Consider the following 24,976-nt stretch of genomic DNA (forward strand, 5'->3'; position numbering starts at 1 on the left):
AACTCTGGCTTATGTGATCTGCCTGCCTCGGCCTCCCAAAGTGCTGGGATTACAGGTGTGAGCCACTGCGCCTGGCCTAGCCACTAAGTTTTGAGAGTGGTTTGTTAGGGAGCGAAAGCTAACTGATATACCAAAGATGATGGCATGAAGACAAGGCACAGACGATGCTACAAGGAAGAATATTCTTATAGGAGTGGTAAGAAGCAAAAAGCCAGAGGAAAATGATTTGAATGATCATAAATCACTTTTGAAACTTGCCACACCAGTATGTGACACAAGCTAACAAAAACATTAAATACAGGAGGGGTGGGAGGAGCCATCTTGTTTCTTAATGAGTGCCCAAGTCAGTGCCAGTCCAGGTCTAGGGTCTCAGGGCAAAATAGAATGGGGCTGCTCCACTTGGACTCCCATGAGAGATGACCATTCCTGGGTTCCCACTGCCCAGAAGAGACAAGGGTGAATCCCACAGGCTCCACACAGTCTCCCCAAGATGCTGCTGATCTCACTCCAGAAAAACCCCCCAAATGACCACAGAGTCACGGCAGCCTGGATGTTTGGCCTCAGGTTGGATCAGGGGCCTCTCCTCTGGGGCTGAGCTAGAAGGAAGGGGTGGCATGCCAAGTCCAGCCACTTTGAAACTTGCTGATTACAATCTCATATGCATAAAGAGACACTCACTCTCTTGTTCAGTTATAGTCTAAAAAGGCTCAGGAATGTTGATAACAGCTCCAGGGGAAGCTCCCAACATCCACCAAGGGAGCTGCTGACTTAAATCTGCTGGGATCATTTGTGACAGCCCTGGTGGATCTGACTAGGAGTCTCTGCTCATATGCAGCATTGGCAGGACTCTGGGTTCAGCCCTGGGGCCCTAGGGGGGCAAACTTCCACCCAGTGTAGACCCTTCTACAGCTAGTGAATCTGCTTATCTAGTGCAGGAGTCTGTGCTTGAGTAACAAAATCAACATTTCAGTAGTACACGTATTTTACATAATATTAAAGATATCTTACTTATCAAATAAGACTTTGACTTTCAAATTATAATTCAGCTCTTGCAATTTCACCAACAGTCTGGAAAGAAAAATAAAAGCCATTACTAAAAAAAAAATTATCTGTTACAATTTATTTATTATGCCAATTCCCTATTAACGTTTAGATAAACCACTCCCCCCCCCGCAGTTTTAGGGCATTACCAACAAGAAAACTAACAGTTTTGTAGATCTACTTAAATTTTTGTAAGAATAAATTCCTAGCTGTGGAATTGCTTAGGAAAAATTGTCACACTAATTCTGACAGGATGCAGCCCTGAGTTTACATTCCCACCAAAAGTTAATGAGGGTAGCTGTTTCCCTCTATAACCTTGCCAATATTGGGATTCATCACAATTTCGACCTTTGGCCAATTTATATGGGTAAAAAATAGCAAACGTTACTTTCTACTGAAACTTGTATCTAATCTTTGTCCTGTTGGGAGACAATAAAAACCATTGCCCATAATCAGAAAAAATAATGTCCCATCTATAGTCACCCCTGGGTAGTGTGGAAAGATGGAGGGCAGGTGAGGGTATGTGCCTGTGCCCCACTGAGCTGGAGACCTTGGGAAGGAGACCCCAGGGCTCTGCCTGCTCCGTTCAGTGGAGCAGGTAGATGGGATCAGATTTCTACTGTCCCTTCCAGCTGCGAGTTCTAGAATTCCACGAGGGCTTGAGTGTGGCATTGTACACTACCAGCCAGGGAGGGTTAACCACAGACTTAAATCAGTAACACCCCAGAAAAACGACCCAGTCCAACTCTGAAGGTCAGTCAGTTCTTCATCATAAGAAGAATGCTTAAAGCAATGCGGCCATTCAACAGAAGAAAGTAAGGCCACATGTTCCTGGAAACACTTCTACAATTATTATTGAGGAGAAAGGCTACAAAACAATGTATATAGCCTACTCTGAGTTTTTTTAAAAAGAAATATGTCATATTTGTGTGTGTGTGTCTATATGAAATATTTGTGTAGACATGGAATCCTAATTTTTTAAAAAGGAAACATTATGTCATATTTGTGCGTGTGTGTTTCTGTATGAAATACGTCCTTGTGTAGACAAGGATAAAATCCTGGGAGGACAGACACTAGGTCATTTACTGTGGTGGTCCACAGATATTTATATCACGGACTGCTTTGAGAATCTGATGAAAGCTATAAATCCATTCATCAGAAAAAATGTACATATTATAAATCCACATTCATACAGTTTCTGGGGTTCATAAGGCTCAGGTTATAAGCCTATGCCCAAGAGGGGTGAGGCAGCTGGGAACGTTCACTCTCTATTACACACATTTCTGCAATTTGGAATTCTGTTTTCCTGTGAACATGCATTACATTTATGATTGGAAAAAAATCAGGAGTGTGTACATATATGTATATTGGTTACATTCTACTATGAGTATATTAATAAAAAACTCTCAGATATTCTCAGTAAGCGTTCATATTAAAATGCCCCCTGAAAAATTATTTCCTCAAAAGTACCCTCAATAACAGTTTTTATAAAAGGAAACTAGGGGTACAAACTACATGACAGGCGATGTATGGGATGCCATCTTTCCCTTGTTACCTCAACTTCACAGTGAACTGGACCCCTGTCTTCAAGACCAGCGGCCTCTGAGGGTGCGTTGGCATGCAGGGCTGTCTTTCCACCACAAACGAGCTGCAAATACCCAGCAAAGGATAGATAAGTTAGCATTTCCATTAAGGTTGAGGCAGTCACAATGATTTTCCCAAAAGAAAAAAGGGGGTTAGAGAGTACAACCTAAAAAATAGTTTGAAAGATTCTGACAAGTTGGATGAACAAACTGATATTTTCTAATTAGTAAAGAAATCCCAAAACCTAACAAGGACTTAACAGAAACAGAATAATCGTAATGATCTATGAAACTATTACATTGAAACGAATTTATACAATGAAGGCTAGGCACAGTGGCTCATATCTGTAATCCCAGCACTTTAAGAGGCTGAGACGGTAGGATTGCTTGATCCCAGGAGTTCAAGACCAGCCTAGGCAACATAGTGAGACCCTATCTTTACGAATTTTTTTTTTTTAATTAGCCAGGTATGGCTAATTAGCCCCAACTACTAGAGGACTGAAGTGGGAAGGTCACTTGAATCCAGGAGGTGGAGGCTGAAGTGAGCCATGATCACACCACTGCACTCCAGCCTGGATGACAGAGTGAGGCTCTGCCTCAAAAAATAAAAATTAAAAAAAAAAAACCCCATATTTAATTATGTTCATTTACATGTCAGAATTAAGAATAAAATGTGCACTCAAAGTACAAGTAATGTTTTTAAATTTAAAAAAAACTCCACACACAGGACTTCTTGTTTGAACATTAGCCATAGGGAACCAAGCAAATTTTTTTTTTTTTTAGACAGAGTCTCATTCTGTTGCCCAGGGTGGAGCTCAGTGGTGTGATCACTGCAAGCTCCGCCTCCCTGGTTCACACCATTCTCCTGCCTCAGCCTCCTGAGTAACTGGGGCTACAGGTGCCTGCCACCATGCCTAGCTAATTTTTTTTTTGTATTTTTAGTAGAAATGGGGTTTCACCATGTTAGTCAGGAGTACATTTTAAAAAAATATTACTTCCAATAACTACGATATTTATTAAACATATCTTCAGTTGTTTTGTTACATAGTATGCAACAAATTACAATATTCTGCAGCCACAAATTATATGCAGAGTATGAAGAAGCTATTAATCAGATAGTGTAATCTTTCCGTTTATAACTCTACAAGGAAGAACCAGCAAATCAGATCTTACATATAACATCTCACTAAACTTTACGCATGGAAAGTGACAGACGCTGCTTGTGCTGTTTGATACAAAACAGCTGAACTTCGTCTTCAGAAGACTAGACCTGACATCTAAACACGCCAATATAAACACCAAAACAAAATACAGTCTAATCAACCATGAGAAAACAGTCTGATATCAGGAAAATACATTATTTTATAAACCAGCGCACAAAGGTTTAAAAACAGTTCTGAAAATGAAGTTCGCTGTTTTGAGTAAAGAGAATAAAAAGAAAGTCAGTATTGACCATTTACAATCTCTGACCTCTGTGGAGATGGTAAGAATCTGTTGTAGTGCAGCTACATACAGGATAATTCAGGCAATTCTGTTTTTTCACTTGGGTTCAGATTGCAAATTCATTACTGTGAGAAAAGGACGGAGGCAAATTTTAGCAGGAACCTCCACCTGATGCTGGACCAGAGTGCTCTGAATTTTAACACTGGACTTCTCAGCACCACTAGCTGTTGCTCCAGGACCCATTAGCTTTTTAATCTCAGCTGCCATCATCATGGAAGATTGTTCTACATTCATTGCATTTTCTTTTTTTCTTTTTTTGAGACAGATTCTTGCTCTGTCTCCCAGGTTGGAGTACAATGGCGCAATCTCGGCTCACTGCAACCTCCACCACCTAGGTTCAAGCAATTCTCCTGCCTCAGCCTCCTGAGTAGCTGGGATTACAGGTGTCTGCCAGCATGCTCAGCTAATTTTTGTATTTTTAGAAGAGACGGGGTTTCATCATGTTGGTCAGGCTGCTCTCGAACTCCTGACTTCAGGTGATCCACCCACCTCAGCCTCCCAAAGTGCTGGGATTACAGACATGAGCCACCACGCCCGGCCTTGTTGCATTCTTAGCACTGGTTTCCAAAAACAGAATTCCAAGGAAATCAGCAAATTCCTTTGCTGTTGTGTAGTCTACTACTTTCTTTGTGGTCAGATCACACTTGTTCCCTACCAACAATCTGTTGATGTTTTCACTGGGATAATGATGTATTTTCTGCAGTCACTGTTTAATATTATTCAAGGACTCCTGATCTGTCACATCATACACAACCAGGATGCCCCTGGCTCCTCTGTAACAACTGGAGATGACTGTTCGAAATCTTTCCTGTTCTGTTGTGTTCCATATTTGAAGCTTGATTGTTTTCCCATCTAACTCTATAGTTCTTATTTTGAAATCCCCACCAACTGTGCTGATGTAGCTTTCTGTATATGTATCATCTGCAAACCTAAGAAGGAGGCAAGACCTTCCACCCCAGAGTCGCCAATCAGAAGTAATTTGAATAAATAATCATATTTGGGATTCGTGCTAGACATGTCACTGTAGCTGCCACCACTGCCACAGCCACCCTTGCTGCTACAACTGCCGCCCTGACTCTCCACGCCATGGGTAACTGAAGGAAAGGAATGAGATAGGCTGTTCCAGGAAAGCAAACGTCTTCCCCTACTCTCTCCCCTAGAACACAATCAGCAGCCGCTGCCACTCAGCTATTGCTTCCACCCAAAATCAAGCACATTTTTATCATGTCAAGTTTGCATTAAAGAAAAAAAAACTTGCAATATGAATCCTTTTTTTCCACTCAGTGACATTTATCTATCTACTAAGTGTGTCTAGAGCGTCTACTGTTCATAAGGCACTGTGCTGGGTCCTGCTGGGGGAAAAGGGAAACAAAGGCACGTCTCTGCCTTCCAGAACCTCATGATATTCAACAAATATAAAGAAATGCATAACAACTATATAACAAAAGGCAGAGTAGGAGAGGAACAAAGGGTGACTGGAGGCCAGGAAGGGAGACAACACGTGTTTGGGAAATCTGGGAAGATTAAATGATGAGATACAAGGTGAAGCTTTCGGGATGATACAATTTTGAAAGCAGGTACAAGAAAAGAAGGCTCTGAGGAAGAGGAAGTATCCTCAGGAGAGCCACAGAGAAGCAAGCATGCGGCATGGCCCCTACAGGAATCAGCAAGAGGTCAAGTTTGCCTAGAAAGGGGTGTGTGTGGACGTGAAGCGTGGAGTGGTCAGCTAGGTCCAGGCTGCAGAAGGAGGGCCGTGAATGCCCAGTTGAGGGGCTTCACTTGGATCAGCTGGTGATGAGGAACCAGAATGGAACTCTGCTCTGGGACAGCATTGGTCACAGGGAGGGAGGAAGGACTGGGAAGGAGGACTGGTGGGGAGGCTGAGGAAGAGTCCAGAAAGGAGGATTTGAGAGCCTGAGACATGAGGAGGGGAGGGGAGGAGGTGAGGCACGCTAGGGTCATGGCGGAGACTCGGCCAAAGGGGAAGGAGGAGTGGAAGGTTACTACAGCTTCCAGCCTAGGTGGTCACAAGAGTGAAGAACCATTGGCATAACCAGATAATTCAGGAAGAGTCATTGTCATTAAAAAATTTTAGGCCAGGCACAGTGGCTCACGCCTGTAATCCCAGCACTTTGGGAGGCTGAGGCGGGCGGATCACCTGAGGTCAGGAGTTGGAGACCAGCCTGGCCAACATGGCAAAACCCAGTCTCTACTAAAAAAATTAGCCAGGTGGGGTAGCATGTGCCTGTAGTCCCAGCCACTTGGGAAGCTGAGGCAGGAGGATTGCTTGAACCCAGGAGGTGGAGGTTGCAGTGAGCTGAGATCATGCCACTGCACTCCAGCCTGGGTGACAGAGCGAGACTCCATCTCAAAATATGTGTGTGTATATATACACATACACACACATATATATATACACACACACACATATACACACACACACACATACACACATATACATATATGTATATTATATATACATATATACACGTATACATATATGCATATACGTATACATATATGTTACATACACATATATATGATATATATATGTGTGTATATATCCTATTAAACCCTTGTAAATCATCTGAATTACGGTCAAATGTTCCTCTGTATAGACTGATTACAGAAGGTACAAATTAATGTTCCCTGAGTTACCTCTGAATGAGCTGCTGGAAAAGACTGAAGGTACGGTCCCATAACACTTGTTTGTTTTTTGTGATAGGGTCATGTTCGTAGGTGTATTTCTGTTCCAATTCCTCCAGCTTTTTAAGCTGCTGCCGAACTTGCTGCAGACTCTCTGCAACTATGGTGAACCTGGGAAGACACAAGACACAGATGTCTCTATGAGAAACGGTCCAGAAGCAGCCTGAATTAAAGGGAATCATGGTATATTAGTCCACTCTCATGCTGCTAATAAAGACATACCCGAGACTGGGGAATTTGTAAAGGAAAGAGGTTCAAGTGACACATAGTTCCACATGGCTGGGAAGGCTCCACAATCATGGCAGAAGGCAAATGAGGAGCAAAGTCACATCTTACATGGTGGCAGGCAACAGAGCTTGTGGAGGGAAACTCCCACTTATAAAACCATCAGATCTTATGAGACTTACTCACTACCATGAGAACAGTATTGGGGGAACCACCCCCATGATTCCATTATCTCCACCTGGTCCTGCCCTTGACACATGGGGATTACTACAATTCAAGGTGAGATTTGGGTGGAGACACGGCCAAACCATATCACATGGAAATCAACAAGTGGTTATATGCAACACAAAATGCCACCTAGGATACCACGCTCTGCGCTCTAGGGAAAAACAAAGGGAACAAGGCTTGTGCCAGCAGTAGAAGCTTTGTTATTTGAGGAGTAAAACTAACATGCACTGAGTACAGCCTAGATCAAAAACTTCTTCACACCACTGAAGCTTATGTAAGGAGAGATGGGTGGGGGCAGGGCTTCTAGGTGATCTGTGACTGGCGCAGGGCGAAGAGGCGGCCAGAGGCAGGGAAAACAGCAAAGCAGATGCTTCCAGGTGATGCAAGAGGCAGCGAGGAGCCACTGCAGGTTCTGTGAAGAGAGTGGCATCAGCAAGCAGTGTCTCGGCAGGACCAGTCAGAGATGTGGAGCAGAGGGGCAGGAGGAGACACAGAGAGGGGAGGCAAGGCGGGGGACAGGAAGAGAGGAAGGAACGATGATTCTGGCTTTACTCAACTGAAAGGAGAAGGCAATATGCTCAGTCTAGACCCTAAAAATAGAAAGCTAGTGAGTAAACCTAGTGATTGCTCTTCGTCTTCCTTCCTTACAGTCAACTGCTAACAGTAACACAGGCTGGGGAAACGCAATTTTATTCGCTTGCAGTAGTGACAGAAGAAAACCTTTTAAAAGTGTCTTCTTCCCTGGGAAAAGTATCTACTTCACTTTATGATTTTACTCGATTCCAGTTCAAAGCCCTGGGACAGCAGCCCTTCATCAGGAAAGGCGCAGGCAGGGTAATGGCTGGCTGAGTTCCAGAGGAGATGCTAAACCAGTGTCCCCAACTCTGCTTGCACACTGAGAAAATGACAATCCTTAGACAGCACAGTGGGAAAACTAGAGGGCATGTGTGTCCCTACAAGAGGCGCCTGTGGTCTAAGAGGACCACTAGGGGGCTCTAGACACCCCAAGGCCTCCCTGACCACCTGAAGGGCTTAGGGGTGTCAGTATCCCTCAAGGCACATGGGGCGCACTGGGCTCAGAAGCTCTGCTCTAACCCACAAGAAACCTGGGGTACCTACAGGCAATTCACATAATAAAAATAAATGGCTGAATATTAATTGTGATTTTTTAAAAATTGGCAATATAGAAAATAACCTCATGAGATCTCTGGTCCTTGGACCCTTAGCAATTGTCCCAGGCCACCTTCCCTCATGTTCACTCTCTGATCCCAAGTTCAGCTCCTGTTGCCCCTCACCTGGACCACACTAATATGCTAACAGTATTCCAACTGGTCTTTCTGTCTCTATCCTATCCTCCAGGATGTGGCCAGAGCACCCTTTCTAAATCAAAGATCAGAGAAATACATCTCCTGCTTAAGAAAAAAGCCTGCCTTGGCTCAGCAGGACAGCAGCATACGGCCCACACTCCGAGCATGGTGCTGAGAACCTGCACCATCAGGCTCCAGCATCTCCCGCCGGGTCCACTTTCCTTCCCGTCTCCCCTGACACCTCACTCTCCCGCCACCCAATACAGTCCCTTCAGTCTCCCACATGTGTGCCTTTGCACATCCTGTGCTCTGTGCTGGAAAGCACTTCCCCTTGATCTATATGGAGTAACCCTAGTCACTTTTGAGTCAGCACAAGGCCATTTCCTCTATGAAACCTTCCCTGGAGATGCTTTCCTTTGTCCTCCACAGAACTCTGAAGGCCTTTTGCTAGAGCACCTGGAAACTTTTACTGGAATTATTACCATGTCTATATCCCCCTTCCACACTGAGAACTCCTTGTTGGCAAGGGCCAAGAATCATTCATCCTTGTGTGCCCAGGTCCTACAGTGCCTGGCACACAGTAGGCATTTAATAAGTATTACTGGATGGATGACTGAATGAATGGTTCCTAACAAACTATTATGTAAGCCTAGAAAAATGCCTCAAGCTATCTTGTTTTAAATGAAACATTAGGAGTCAAGTTGTTAAATGTGTTCTATAATGACCATGTCACTGATGTTCTGCACAGCCAAACGACACATCCCATGGTACAGGAGTGATCCAAACCAAGTAGACGTGGCTGAACGTGGCAAGAGTCATGAATAACACTGTGCTTTCCAAGGGAGTGTTTCCAGGGTAAGCAGAAGCTGGATTACGTCAAACTCTATACCAACGTTTTAACAGGGTCCATTCAACTAACACAGCTCAAAGGTGCATTTATGAGTTTATGTGGTTAGCCAGTCAGCTGCCAGTTTTCCGCTCTGGAGAATCTTACCAGTTCTGCAGCTGATCCAGGCAAGCATTGGGCGGCCCCCCAATACAGGCGCTCTGCTGTCGCCGCTTCCACTCCACTAGTTCATCATTAATCAGGGCATTCTGGGTAAGTTCAGTGACATTCAACAACTCGATTATTTTGTGAACTACTTCCTAAAGGCAGTGGAAGAAACAAAGTGAAATAAACTCATTTTTAATCACTGAATTTTAAAATATTTTTTAAAAGAAAAGCAAATATCATTTCATTCTCAACTGGGGCTCTAAGCCAGGAGGTTATAAAAATAATTTTTCTTCTCTTCTAAATTTTGATTCCATTATTTACAGTGTATAACAAAAGCGGCATGCTGTTCTGGAAAGTAAATAACTACCTTTCTTTTATTGTCAAGCATTAAATACATCTTCTTGAGTAACAGCTGTTCTTGTTTCTGATCACTCTTTGCCACACCATTGGTCTCGTGTTCTATAAATTGAGAGACAGCCAGTAAATATATTTATATAAAGAAGACAAAACCAACAAAAGCCAAGATTCATATAAATATAGGATAAAGATGACACAAATGCTGCCCAGTGACAGGTCAAAGTTTGGCTTTCTTCAATCTTTATTAAACATGAAAAAAGTCCTAAGTATAACAACTAGGCAAACTGAAACAAAATACTTGTTTTCAGTGGCCCATGTAAATCAGACATAGTAGTATCTGCCACTGAAGACACTGTCAGGTAATTACCTAAATAAATGTAAATAACAGAATTCAAAACTTCAGGTAAAAAATGTATACAAAGCGTATCTGTAGCTTTCAAAGAGAAGCAGATGATTAGGAAGCGGTAGCTGAAGTTGCTGTCTCTCATACTTTTTACCTAAATCATACTGATAATCTCTGCCTACGAACCATGCTATACCCCAGATGATGAATACAGCAACAGCAGTGCCTTACATGTTCCACACAATGTACATTCTTGAGTTCTTTTCTGTTGCTACTCTCATTAAAAACATCAACAGTAACAAAATAGAGTAAAACTGCTTTAAAACATGAGAAAAATAATGAGCTCATCTGCAGTGTACACATGTGGACACGCCATGTTTGAAGAAACTTGAGATATCAGGGCAGGGGAACTCCACATATCTATCACTCTGTGTCAGTCTGTGTCAGTGGGCTAGGTGCAATAAATAAGCTGAGTAACACATAACCAGTGGTTATCAAGTAGGGGTCACTGACCCGTAGGGGACTTTTGGTAATCTCTGGAGACAGTTTTGATTGTCACTAGTGAGGGCTCCTGGGTAGTGCTACTGGCACCTGGTGGGTATAAGTCAGGGATGTTGCTAAACATTCTACAATGCCAGGACAGCCCCCACAACAAATTAGCTACCCCAAAATGTCAACAGTATTGGATGTTAAGAAACCCTGGCCTGGGTTATCAAGGAAGAATTCAGAGTCATAAAATACTCGGCAAATAGAAAGGAGTAATCATCTTTGTTATCTAGTGTAAACAGAAAAAATCACAGCCAATGGGCACCACTTCAGTTGTGAACCCTTACCTCTGTTCTGCAAGGTTTTGCATTTGAAGTCATATTCATCTTGTAAATCTTCCAGGCTCTTGATTTCATGCTCTATACACTACAAATAAAGATGTAAACATGTTTTCTACTGATCAGCAACTTCCAAATACTTTAGGCAACAGAGTATTGCTTCTATGAAACCCAGAGAAACATGAAAACAATGCCAGCTCCCTCAAAAAGAGATCTGATTTGGAGAGTTCTAATCATACACATGAAATAATTTCTATTTCATTAATAAGTATGTAATAACACTTTTTTAAAAAGCCAACATACAATAATTCTCAAACTGATTTGTATGTCCTTAACCTGGTTCCAGCACCTAAATTTTGATTCTTCCTCATCCTTTTGAGACTACCTCTGAGATTATTTTAAAACTCCATTGTGAAGCCCACAGCAGTGGGGGGAAAAGCTCATAGAAAATTTCCTCATTCCTTCCAAATAAGTAAAGTGACCATACATCTCTGCTTTACTGGGACAGACCTGGTTTCATACTTGCTATAATTATAAACAGTGCCCTCTTGGCAGCTCAAATGCATCTCCATCTGGACAATAAATTGTACGTGCATTCTACAAATAAGCCTCATTTGTTTGAGATTTGGTCACATTTCCACATATTCTTCTCTGGATTTCCATGGCTATTTCTGGACTGGGCTCACTCGGTTTCTACTTCAATGAAATGTTTCCCTAGGAGACCGCAGGATAAAGTTGCTCCAAAGAATGTGGAGTTTCGAAAGATGCTGTCTGAGGCATACAGTCAAGGCCATACTGGTGTTACCCAGAGATGCACAGAGGACCAAACTCCTAAGCTGGAAGGCCTTTTCCACAAACACAGGCTTGTGTGAAAAAGAACTCCTCAACCTCTCCCCACACCAGCCCTAACAGTGGAGAGGAGTAAATGCGGGCCATTGAGGGCCCAGAGCAGCCCTCTTCTGCCATAAATTGACTTGGAAGTTTTACCCTAAAATCACTGTGGATGTCTTAATCAGAAATGTATCCAAATTTCGTTCAATAAAATGTATTTTTGTTCCTCTTCCAAGTCTTAGGATAGAACAGATGACTGGGAAAGATGGGCCATGTTTATCCTGGGGCACTGTGATTTGAGAGATGTGAACATAAAGGCCCATTTAGAGCAGCAACATCTCATTTACTGGGTACTGGGAAAAGTCAACATTTACTGCACGATCTTTCAGGGAAGAAAAAGATAAACTCAGTGTTTGGCAGTTTTAAGAGGCCATTCAAAAAGTCTACTTACAGCTTGAGACTTCTGCAAAATTTTTCTTCCCAACTACTTAAAAGACTGAACTCAGTTACTAGGTTTACACCCCAAGCGATTGAAACCTTTTTTCCCCACAGAAAGTTTCAGAATAAATGCATGTGTTTACTCAATACTCACCATAACCTTGTCCTTCACATTTCTGACTTTACTGTCAAGCTCTTTCTGTTTGTCTAACATCACTGTGCTCTGAATATTCCCCGACTGGGCCTGTAATGGGAAGGGCGTGATTACAGCCATCGTTTTCTCCAGGGTGTGTACTTGCTGGTTACACTCCAAAGTCAAGTCCCCACCTGCCTTCCAGACTCTCTGACATATACTACAGGCTTCCCGCTTATGTGTCAGTAAGAAATTTTTCCCAAGGCCCTGGAAAATGCTGGCAAACTGTTAACAAGGCTACAAAAAAACTAGGCTCAATTCATGTCTAAAATAAACAGTATTTCTGGGAGTTTCCATTAATTCATACAGTTACATGGTACCACACTAGAATTTAGTTCAGGGTTTCTCAAATACTGTACACAAGATTATTCTTATTAACCCTGTCCTTATTTATCGTAAAGTTTTCTGATTCAAAGTGTGGTCCTCAGACCAGCAGCATCTCACCACCTAGGATGGAAAATCTAGGTGTTGGAAAATCTCAAGGGCTAGTATGATTATGGACTCAGAAAAGCCTATTTTAAGACAATCCTGGGTGATCCAGAGGTATACTGAAATATGAAAGCATTCCATTAAGGCCATCAATGAAAATCTGCTACTATAAAGTCAATAATGAATATAAACCCAGACTTGCCCAGGAGAATTCAGTCCTACTTTTGATAATCAGAACACTCAGAAGCGACAGGGTCTACTTGCTTCATACACCAGATGTACCCTGCACATACTTACTAGGTACTAAGTAAATGTCAGGCAATGTTCTAGGCTCAGGTGTTAGAGTGGTAACCAGTGGTCCCTGTTCTCCTAGAGATTAAATTCTAGAAAGATGTTATTTTTTTTAAGAGTTAAATCCCCCACACAGCAGAAACTGCGTTTGTCAGCCTTTCTTACACAGTGCCCTATACAGCACAGATTCTACGGGGGTGTTTTTACATATTCGATTGTATCAATCTTTTCTTCTTTATGCCTGGAATTTTCCTTATACCAGAAAGCCTTTCCCTATTGACATTATGGCATTCATTCATTTTTTTTTCCCTAGCACTTGCAAGGTTTCCTTCTTTTTCTTTTTAACTTTTGGATCGCTGATATATTTGTCTGTTCTCATGATCAGTGTGAAGTATGGGCCCACTTTTTGCTTTCACTTTTTTTCCAATTAGCTTTCCATTTGTCTTAACAACATTGACTGAAAAGTCCATTATTTTCCCCAGTGCTCTGAGCTGCCAGCTGTATCACATAAATTTCCATATGCACATGGGTTTCCTTCTAGATTTTTCTCTTCTTTTCCATTGGCCTGTTTATTTATAAGCCTGAACCCTTGAAGGATATTGGACTATAGAGGATTTATAGTCTATCTAGTAGGGCCAGTCTCATTTCATTGCTCTACTTGTTCAGAAGTTGCCTTGCTATTCTTGCATGTTTATTTTTTATAAATTTCAGAACCAATTTGTATAGCTCCAGAAACAACTTGTTGGTATTTTCATTGGAATCACATTAAAATTACAAGTAAACTCAGGGAGAGCTAATATCTTTATGATGCTATTTTTAATTCTTATGCTTCTAATGGTTTTCTCTTGTCTAATTGCATTGGCCAATACCACCAATACGATGCTAAACAGCAGTGGAAACACAGCACCCTTGCTGTGTTTCTGACTTACTGGAGTTTTCCCAGTTAAATAAGTTACTGTCTCTAGAATGGAGAGATATATATTTTTGTATGTTAAAGAGGTATCCATTAATTCCTATCTTATTCAATGTTTTTATCAGAAATGAGCATTGAATTCTGCCAGGTCTTCTCAGCTTCTGTGGAAGGAAGTAAATGCTTTTTTCTCCTTGTAGCTATTAATTTAGTGAATTGCATTAACAGGTTGCCCAGTCATGGTCTACCCTTGTGACCTATAATAAATCATATTTGGTCATGTCTTTTCTTAATGTAGTATTTAATTCTGATCCCTAATATCTTATTGGGGACTTTTATATTGATACTCATAAGAAAAATTGGTCCACAATTTTTTGTTTTATCTTTATCAGGCATACATCATCAAAGTTATTCTCTCTTCAGAGGAAGTTTTCCTTCATGTTATATATTCTCCAATAGTAGAAGTTCAAAGCATGTGAATTGTATCAGCTGTAAAGTGCACAATAGAAATACATGAACGTTATTGGTATCCTCTGTAAGTCCAAGGTGCACATATCACTAAGTGACAAAAGGAGTTTCTCTGGGTGGTTGGGATGAGTTGTCACTTTAAGAAGTTCCATACAGCTTTCTGCCTAGGCAGGGAAATCTCTGCTGTTGTCTAATTCTGATATGGTTTGGATCTGTGTCCCCGCCCAAATCTCATGAATTGTAATCCCCAGTGTTGGAGGTGGGGCCTGGTGGAAGGTGACTGGATCATGGGGACGGTTTCTCATGAATAGTTTAGCACCATCCTCTTGATACTATCCTCGTGATCATGAGTTTTCACGAGATCTGGTTAAGTGTAGAGCATCTCTCCCCGGCTTCCTCCTGCTCTGGCCATGTGATGTGTGTGCTTCCCCTTCACCTTCTGCTATGACTGTAAGTTTCCTGAGGCCTCCCCAGAAACTGAGCAGATGCCAGCACCATGCTTCCTGTACAGCCTGCAGAACCGTAAGTCAATGAAATCTCTTCTCTTATAAATTACCCAGTCTCAGGTATTTCTTTATAGCCATGCAAAAACAGACTAATACAACTTCTAAGCCAGCAGGACGTGGGCACTGTATCCTGTGGGCTTTGTAACAGCTGGGATACTATACCTAGGGAGAGGGACTAGGCCACTAGAGAATTCTGACTTCCCAGGCCTCCTCCCAAATGACCAAGGCTCGGTTTAGAGAACAGGGATATAAACAACGACTGTAAGAGAGCCGCTATCCCCAGCTTCTACATCCCCTTTCTACTGACTTGCTGGGAGATGTTTGGTGGAAAAACCTGGTGACTGTGGCAGGGCCTAAGAAACCTCCTGCTTCCAACTTGGGCAGTAGTCCCTCCAAGTCACTCAAACCCTTGGTATTCTCTTACTCCTTCCTCTCATCCCTCCCTGCTTCCCTCCACCCTGCTCCCATCTCCTACTAAGCAGATGCTTGGCTGCTCCTGTACACTTTAGTACTGAAACCACTTTCATAGTGAGTCCTTAACTTTTTAACTTTCTAAGAAACCAGGAGTACTGAAACCACAGGAATGTCAAACACTGAAGTTGGAAGGGACTTCAGCTGTCATTGACTCTTACTTTCTCATTTCACTACTGTACCTCTAGAGACCTTGTCTGGATGGGAACTTGGTTACTCACAGGCCCCAGATCAAACAAAGTCTTCTGCTTAGGAAGGGGGTCGTTTTCAATGGCATGAGCAGTAGTCCAAGTAAGGGAATAGGCACTTCATGGGTGTGAGAAGTTCCAGCCAGAAAGCCCTCACATCCCATCCCATAGATTAGAAAACTGAAGAGCGACTTCTCCAGTGAACTAGTTTCAGAGTTGGACAATACTGGGTTTAAATTCCAAACCTACTTCTCATTAGCTCTGTGGCCCTGAGCAAAGTACCTGACCTCTAAACCGTAGTTTTCTCATCTTTAAAATGGGGATAAGAATATCTACCTTCAATGACAGTTTTGAAAGTATTTACTCAAACGAAATAATGTTTATAAAGTGCACAGCACAGGGCCTGCAACATGATATGCACTCAGCATATGGTAACCAACCATTAGTCCTTAAGAACACAAAGACGGAACAGCAAAGGGAAGCTTAGAATCGACCTCAAGTCTTTCCCTCCCACCTGAAAGAAAATCTCCCTATCCCTTCAAACCCTATGGACCTAAATTTTTGTCCAGACACGCAATTAGTTTATTCACCACAAATAAAAAAAGAAAGAAAATAACTTAGTGTGCTGTAAGACAGCACACGAAACATTTATAGTCTACTAGAGTGTGGATAGCACAATATTCTCTTAAATCTATTTTCTAAAAGCTCTTACATTAAAACAAAAAATAATAGGAACAATAATTTCCCATCTCAGCATGTCTACAGACTGGGACAAATGCTCAGGCAGTGCGTGGAGACTTGCATCTTCCACCACACTTAAACTGTCTCCCTCTCCACTGTCGCACAGTTCACTTTGGTAGTTATTTGTTGGTGAAATGCACATGGGACGCATACTGTGTCCTCTGGCATCCGTATAGGAATGGGCTCCTCTAGAACAATCCATAACATTGGATTGTTGGTTTGTTGTCACCACCCCACTGCTCAAGAAAGGAATACTAAATGCCATAGCAACTTCAAAACTCTGCTGAACCCTGACAGCTAGGAAGGTTTGTATTAGGATTAATAAAACAATGATCAAAAATCTTGATACTAGTACAACTCTGACTCATTGACTGTTTGATGTCTTGAATATTTAATAGGTATCTTGATCTTGCTCAAAACAAAGCCCTTGATTTTCCCATCAGCCTCTTCTCTCCACAAACCTACTGTGTCCTACAAAACTCCTGCCCCTGCCTGCTCCTTGCCTTCCCAGCTCTGTGAACAGCATTATCAGTTTTCAAGGGGTTCTAGTAGCTGCTGTAGAGCCATCCTTGACTTTCTGCTCACTCCTGCATCTAATCCTTCAATATAAGGATCCTTCTATATTGGCACCACATCCAAAGCATAACCTGAATCTGTCCACCTCTTCCTACCTCCACTGATTCTACTGAGCGCAAGCTTCCACTGCCTCTCCCTTGGACAGCTGCAAGCACTCTCTATTTGCCTGCTTCCATTCCTGCGCCAGCAACTCAGAGGCCTTTCCTGATTCTGGTCTAAAGGAAAAACCCTACTCCCAGCAACTCCATGAACTCAGCATGTTATCTTCTCAGCACTTTATGCTACCCGGAAGTATCTTGTTTATATGTTGTCTCTCTCCTCGTTAGAACTTAATTCCATTAGATTAGGATCTTTCTTAAAGCCTGGTTCTATAAAATCTCTAAATCTGATTCTCCCACTTCTTGGGGCTATAAAATTAGAGACATTCACCATTGCTTTGATGTGGGCCCCAATAGTATTTGATGAATGAATACATTTTGAATTTATTACAATTTTTGTGTTCAGTGAGAAAAAAGTACCTGATTAAATCTCTGGGCGTTTTCCAGAATTTTCCTTTCTTCCTTCAGACAGTTGTAAATGATCATAGACATCTGGATTGGGTCTTCCTGAAAATTATCCTAGATTTGAGGGGTTAGAACAAAAATAAATTAAAATGCAGAATGTTTACATTATTGTGTATTATAAGATGATATGAATTTGTTTATATTCTCTGAGAAACCTCATCTCTCATCTATTAAATTCTATATAAGCTATGTTTGTTAAAATCAAAATATTTCTTTCACAAATTATGACAAAAATTGCTTTAACTTTCTTTTTTTTTTTTTTTTTTTTTTTTTTGGAAGGGGTTTTTTTTTTTTTCCCCGGGTGGGGGTGGTGGGGCTCGTTTCTCTGCAAGCTCCTCCTCTCGGGTTCACGCCATTCTCCTGCCTCAGCCTCCCAAGTAGCTGGGACTACAGGCACCCGCCACTTCGCCCGGCTAGTTTTTTATATTTTTTAGTAGAGACGGGGTTTCACCGTATTAGCCAGGATGGTCTCGATCTCCTGACCTCATGATCCGCCCGTCTCGGCCTCCCAAAGTGCTGGGATTACAGGCTTGAGCCACCGTGCCCGGCCAAATTGCTTTAACTTTCTAAGTGCAGGTACCTAAAGTACTTTTGGAGTAAACAAGTATTTTCACATATGGTTCATATAATATTTTTACTTTAATATCTTTCCATATTTCTTGAGGCCAATTATCTTCTGTTAGGATCCCAAGACAATGCAAATGATATGAAAACTATACATGGCATCCCTCAATGAATGCATCTGTTGGTCTAAGCTTTGAACCAGACCAAAGATATTAATTTAGGTTTTTCTATTGTCATTGTCAAAGCTAGTTTGCAAAACACTGGCAATAATGGCTCTTTATATAGGTGCATTCATGCAAGGTCTGTATGAGAGCAAATTTCTGTAAAGTTAATTTGATTTCCCTACTCACTGGTATATAAAATTGTAAATACATTCACAAAGGAAAAAAAAAAAAAAAACAACTTCCAATTACCTAAGCTGAAAAGTTCAGTTGTATTGTATGAAAGAAGAAAATGATAGCTTTCACCTCCATTAAAACAGAAAAGTTCTGTTATTACAGGACATAAATATGATAGCCAGGCCAAGGGCATGCTGGGAGTACATTTGAAGAACTCCTAAAACTCTGTAGCATGTTCTCTCATGTCTGGATCTTTCTTTGACCTTTTCTTCCAGGAGAGGCTAACTCCACCAGAAGCAAGGCAAGGTGGAGTTTAGTTCCTGAAGTCACCCCTTCCTCAGGTGAAAGTCAAACCTTTCCGGACTTATTCCTCATTTGCATAGCAAGGACCTGAACCTAACCACTAACGTTCCCTGGAGCTTTAATATACTACTATAGATCACTGCTCTTAAAATGCAGCCCCTTTTCTTTGGTTTAAATATTGACTGTTTTTAGTAAAACAAGATTATAGCATCACATTTTTCTCAGAATTACTGACACCTAAGAGGCGATACATTTAACCCTGAAAATTCCTTCTGTGTTTATAAAATGAATTGATATCTTATTTTACTTATGCTATATTTACTGATGCTATAAATAATATAAATGGAGTTGTTTAGTCTCTGTTACTTCTCTAAATACCACGAAGTGTATGCTCAATTGTATTTGCTGAATGAAGAAAACTGCCTTCCATCAACATGAGAACATTTCAACTAAAACACAAAAACCAGGTCATACCTGAAGATTACGCTTGCTTTTCCTTATGTTATGCTGTAGCAAGAAGTTATTCTCCAAAGAAAAGCGACTATATTGATCATCCAGCTGTGATAGGAGGTCATGAAAACGGATGGTGGCAAATGAAACATCATTGGCAGCGTGCTCCCTAGGAGATTTAACATTTACACATTTCATTCTAGAACTAAATGTCTACGTAAAACAGACAAAACAAATGTTGGTTTCCTTATTGAAATTATTAAAAACAATTTAAGTATTTTCTTAGGTTTATTTTCTTCTTCTGAAACTGATACTGCTTTTAGCAGTAGTTTATGTGGTATTTCTCTTATGTGCAATCAGCATGAAAAATTCTAGAGCTCTAAGAGATTGTGCATGACACTATTCATGGTGACCATCTCTGGAGGGGGAAAAGTCAACAGGGGACCCCTCACTTTCTATGTCAAATACTTTCAGGACGTTTAAAATATATGCAACTAGCAAATAATACATTTTAAAGTAGAACACCTATCAGTTAAAAAAAAAATCCCCTTAATTTTACTACCTACTTCATATTTCTAATCAATGTTTAACCATTAATTTGGCTTTATTTCTTTTAAGTTTCTTCTTTCTATAGTCTGGATCCTAAGTTGGAAACTAATTGGTGTCAGCATTATCTAACTTGTCCAAAGCATTTAGGAGTATCTATCATAAATTAAATTTGACAAAACTACATAAAAGTGCTTAATGACTAATATACTTAACTTTGTTGAGACACATGTCATTTTTTAAATCAATAAACTTATCTACAACAAATAATCCCAGTGGCCATTGATGGAATTCATCTTCCAGTAAACATGGCCCCACGTCACTTCATCAACAAGTATTTTTAAGGTGTAAACTTCTTCTTCTATCTAGTGAATTTTCCTTACCAGTCTTGCTTTTCTAACCACTGTGCCAGGTATTGTCTGATTTCCATGGGAAAACTGTCATCATAAAGCTGGTGAACCTGCTCCAGGAATTTTGAGTCAAGCTGCTGAAGTTCATACCACTGAGACATCCTATAAAGAAAAAGAATATACATTCTTTCCACGTATATGGAAACCACAGCTTCAAAGAAAGCCTTCTTGGCATCAGGTTGTACTCTTAAATATCTTGCTTAATCCAAAACATAGTTTGTCCCAGAAATATTTTATTTAAATGGCATTTATAGTCTAAAGCCTCTTTTTAATTGACTTTGGGGATCAACTTTTTTTCTCCTCCATGAAACACACCTTCAGGTCTTTGCTTGTTGTCCACATATTAGGGCAGCCTTCTCTGGCCTCCTTATTTAAACTGCAACCACCTCCCGCCCTGGAAACATGCTCTTTCTCTTCCCTGGTTTATTTTTCTTCATAGTATTTATATGACCATCTGACCTACCACATTTTTAATTTTGATTATAGTCTGGTTTCCCCACCTGAAGGGATGGATGTTGGTGGAGGATTTTGTGCACTGGTGTATCCCCAGAACAATGTCAACCACATAGTAGGTATTCAATAAACACGCCTTTAAAATGAATTTGTGATTTTATCAAATAAACACATGAAAAACATTATTTTAATTAGACTTGCTTTAAGACAAATCACATGACTCTCCCAAAATGCTCTCCTACAAATCACAGTACATTTGTAATTTAACTCAAATATTTTTAAACTGCTCTATTTATGATTCATATGGTAAAATTCATTATTTTTGTTATACACATTTAGAAAGATATATTTTCCTCTTTGCCTACTACAAACAATAAATCTGGCATAAAGAAGTAATGATTTTTAAATATTAAAACAACATCATTAAATGTCATTTAAAAGGATAAAGTAACACTTATCTCTTTGGAAAACTGTTAAGTCCATTTTTATACAGTTTTCCTAAAGATTAAAAATCACAACAAAAACTTGATATAAGGAAGTCCTAAAATCCATTAGGAAAACGGAAAGTTTTCCATGACCATCAAGTAACTTAGGATTTACATCAGCACACAGCTGGCGATAGGCAGAGAGGACACAAGTGAATCTTGCCCTGCCAGACCTCTGGGGAAGGGGTCTGGATTTTCAAGTAGGGCATGGAAGAGTATCTATGCATTCTTGTAGCCAAGTACATGTATGAAGGCATGAAGTCACGCCTAGTCCAAAAATGTCCTTCCAAAGGAGCATGAGGAAATGTCTGGACTATAAAGCTAGTTATCATCATATATACCAGTAGAAATGGACCCAAGCCCAGCCCCTTGACACTCCTGCTGTAGCAATTTGATTTTTTTCAGTTCAATTTTATTTTACCTGAGTGGAAAAATCTGTGGCTCTCTCCCTTCCTGCTTGGTAACTAATAAGGATGTGCCTAAAGCAGATATGCTGGACTGTCAGCCAATGGGAGCTGCAACGTCTCTTATTAGCCAAGTGAACCCAGGTAACTTACTCCCCTATCAACAAGGTGGTTGTGTGTGTGTGTGTGTGTGTGTGTGCGTGTGTGTGTAGTAGACAGGAACTTGCTCTGTCATCCAGGCTGGAGCGCAGTGGCACGATTATAGTTCAGTGCAGCCTCCAACCCCTGGACTAGAGCAATCCTCCCACCTCAGCCTCCCAGTGAGCTCAGACTGCAAGTGATATGGTTTGGTTCTACATCCCCACCCACATCTCACCTCGAATTGTAATATAATTCCCACGTGTTAAGGGCGGGACCAGTGGAGGTAACTGAATCATGGGGGCAGTTTCTCCAATGCTCTTCTCATGATAATGAGTGAGCCTCATGACATCTGATGGTTTTACAAGCATCTGGCATTTCCCCTGCTTGCATCCACTCTCTCCTGCTGCCCTGTGAAGAGATGCCTTCTGCCATGCAGAACCGTGAGTCAATTAAACCTCTTTTCTTTACAAATTACCTAGTCTCAGGCAGTTCTTTATAGCAGCATGAGAACAGACTAATACAATAAACATGAGCCAAGATGCCTGGCTAATTTTTAAATTTTCTGCAGACAGCCTCTTGTTATGTTTCTGAGGCTGGTCTCAAACACCTGACCTCAGGCAATTCTTCCACCTCAGCCTCCCAAAGTGCTGGGATTACAGGCGTGAGCTTCCACACCCTGCCGCAGTTGGTTGTTAAGGCTGGATGCGCTAGTACATATGTAGCACCTGGCACAGAAGAGGTGAATTAATAAGCTCATGTTTGGGTGGGCGAGGTGGCTCACGCCTGTAATCCTAGCACTTTGGGAGGCCAAGGTGGGCGGATTGCCTGAGCTCAGGAGTTCAAGACCAGCCTGGGCAACATGGTGAAACCTTGTCTCTAGTAAAATACAAAAAAAATTAGCCGGGCATGGTGGTGTGCACCTGTAGTCCCAGCTACTGGGGAGGCTGAAGCAGGGGAACTGCTTGAACCCAGGAGGTGAAGGGTGCAGTGAGCCGAGATCGTGCCACTGTACTTCAGCCTGGGCGACAGAGCAAGACTCCGTCTCTAAATAAATAAATAAATAAATACGCTCATGTTCACAAATCTGGAGTCAGTCTCATCTTCTCACAGAACCTGTTACCAACTCACAAAACCTGTTACCAACTCAGAGAGTGGCATGGCCATCTCCCAATCACCTAGCTCAAATCCCAGATTTAGAGTTGTTTCCGCTCCATCCCAAGACCTGCTGCCTTCCTGTCTCCAACATTCTACCTTCCCAATCCAGCCTCTGCTGCACACAGATTGGACCACATCAATCTCCTGTGCAAAAATCCTATGATTTGTCCATTCCTAGGCGGATTTCCAACCCACCCCATCTTCATCCATCAACAAAGCAAACCAGTCACCACATCATTTACTGTTTTTCAACGGTGCCCAACACTTCTGCTTTGCTCCAGCTACTCGCCCTTGGAACAGCCTCTCCACGAATTTTTGCATCTCTAAATCCTACAGCATTCAACGCTATGTACAAAAGTCCCTTCTTTCATAAAGCTGTCTGAGACTCACAATTAAGCTTTCTTTGACTCGTGTCTCACTGAATTCTGTACCTCTATTAGAGCATCAGTTCCAGTTTTCCTTGTAAAGCTCTGTGATGCCTCCAGAGACCCCGCAGCGGAAGGTGGGTGAGGTGTGGTGGGGGTGTAGTGGGGGTATTTTCCTTTTTAACATCTTACAGACCTTGGACAGTGCGCTGCCTACACTATGGGCTCAAAACAGTTTGTTGAATTCAAATTGTGTATATTTCAGATGGAATTAGAAACTAAAAAGCAAACCATATTATGATCTCACAAGTATGAGTCCAGCATCCTCATTTAGCAATGGTTGCACAATGGACTGTGCTGGAGGCTCAAGTCCTATTTCTGTTCTATGAAAACAACTCCCTATCTATACAAACAACATTCAAAGCACAATCAACCACACCTCTGCATACCTACCCCAGAACTCTTCAGAAAATTTTTTTTAAGAGTAATTATATTATTTTGGGGGTGGGGGGTCTGCAAAAACTAAACATCACTTTTAAACTCTAGGAAGACATTAAGCCCTTCCATCTTTAAACATAGAAACATAATTAAGATTCCGAAGCCATGTACTCATTCATGTGGTCCCATGAACATTTACTGACCTGCCACCTTGTGCCCCAACAAGGGCGTGGGGATTCAACCAAAGGAGCAGCTACACACAGCACGTTAGGTGCCAAGACTGTCGAGGTTGCATGCACAGAGTGCGAATGTTAACCCAGACAGCTCTCGAGGATGGCATACAGCAAATGAAACTTTCTGCGAAAATAAGAAAATGTGACTGATGGAAAGGGGGGTGGAAACGGGAGAAAGTGAGGGTAAATGGGAAGGTGCAGTGCCTTCTAGAGGAAAATTCTATTTCACAAGTCCTCTTTACTGCCAGAGCACGACTGGCAAGGGCAATCGTGCTGAGCAGTGCCATCTCCGAGAACAGGGGGCACTCCTCGCACTTGGAATACTCGGGGCACGTTCTTTGGGTCACGGATTCGCGGGTCAGCACAGACGGCCCGTCCTCGTCCGGCGTCCAACTGCACGGCCCGAGGACTCCGTCCCGGCGCGTCCCACCCCCAGCACCCGGAACCTCACGGCCACTCACTCTGCGCGCAGGATCCGGAAGGGCTAGGCGTCGGGGGCGGCGGTGCAGCCTCTCCCGGGCGTGCCGGGCCGCCTCTGCTCGGTTTGGGGTCTGCCAGGCGCGGTCCCCCGGTGCAGCCAAGCCCCTCCGCAGACTCTGCGCTGGAAAGCGAAACTACCCGGCAGAAGAAAAAGCAGTGCCGGCGCCCGGCCCCCTTCCGCCCCCACCAATCACCGGGCGGCTCCGTGCTCAGCCAATTAGACTCGGCTGTTCCGCGGGCGCCACCGCCTCCCTCTGCGGGGCGCTGCTTCCTCGCGCGCTGGGTGTTTCCTCGGGCTTCGGGCAGGGCCGCTAGGGGGGTGACCTGCAGCCCGGTTCCCTGTTGACACGCTAGGTACTGGAGTTCTGTTTACATATCTTAGAGAACGACCAAAAGGTAACACATCCTCCTTGCTTCTTCCTGCCTTTTTGGCATTCTTTCTACATTGTCTCCACCTCCACTGTCAAACCATTATATGTTAAGGTTGTCAGGGTC

The 24,976-nt window shown here is 42.2% G+C and overlaps 1 protein-coding gene and 1 pseudogene across 3 annotated transcripts in view; both read right to left on the reverse strand.

The window, feature by feature from the left end:
- STAT1 (signal transducer and activator of transcription 1) overlaps nt 1-24,695 on the reverse strand; it is a 45,175-nt gene extending 20,480 nt beyond the window's left edge. The window contains exons 1-12 of one of the 3 annotated variants that reach the window (XM_003907738.3): nt 24,463-24,695; nt 23,972-24,125; nt 20,301-20,429; nt 19,396-19,540; nt 17,672-17,770; nt 12,535-12,624; nt 11,121-11,199; nt 9,955-10,046; nt 9,588-9,739; nt 6,786-6,944; nt 2,597-2,689; nt 1,009-1,068 (exon numbers count right to left, since the gene is read on the reverse strand). In XM_003907738.3, coding sequence (XP_003907787.1) covers nt 1,009-1,068; nt 2,597-2,689; nt 6,786-6,944; nt 9,588-9,739; nt 9,955-10,046; nt 11,121-11,199; nt 12,535-12,624; nt 17,672-17,770; nt 19,396-19,540; nt 20,301-20,428 — 1,097 coding nt within the window. In that variant the 5' untranslated portion in view covers nt 20,429; nt 23,972-24,125; nt 24,463-24,695. Of the gene's footprint in view, nt 1-1,008; nt 1,069-2,596; nt 2,690-6,785; nt 6,945-9,587; nt 9,740-9,954; nt 10,047-11,120; nt 11,200-12,534; nt 12,625-17,671; nt 17,771-19,395; nt 19,541-20,300; nt 20,430-22,045; nt 22,067-23,971; nt 24,126-24,462 lie in introns of those variants that run through there. The other 2 variants (XM_009182641.3, XM_021924381.2) reach the window with 2 other exon arrangements.
- Nucleotides 3,613-6,300, reverse strand: LOC108581366 (annotated as a pseudogene).
- Nucleotides 24,696-24,976: the final 281 nt, after the last annotated feature.

The sequence above is a fragment of the Papio anubis genome, chromosome 10 (genome assembly GCF_008728515.1).
Source record: "Papio anubis isolate 15944 chromosome 10, Panubis1.0, whole genome shotgun sequence".
NCBI lineage: Eukaryota > Metazoa > Chordata > Mammalia > Primates > Cercopithecidae > Papio > Papio anubis.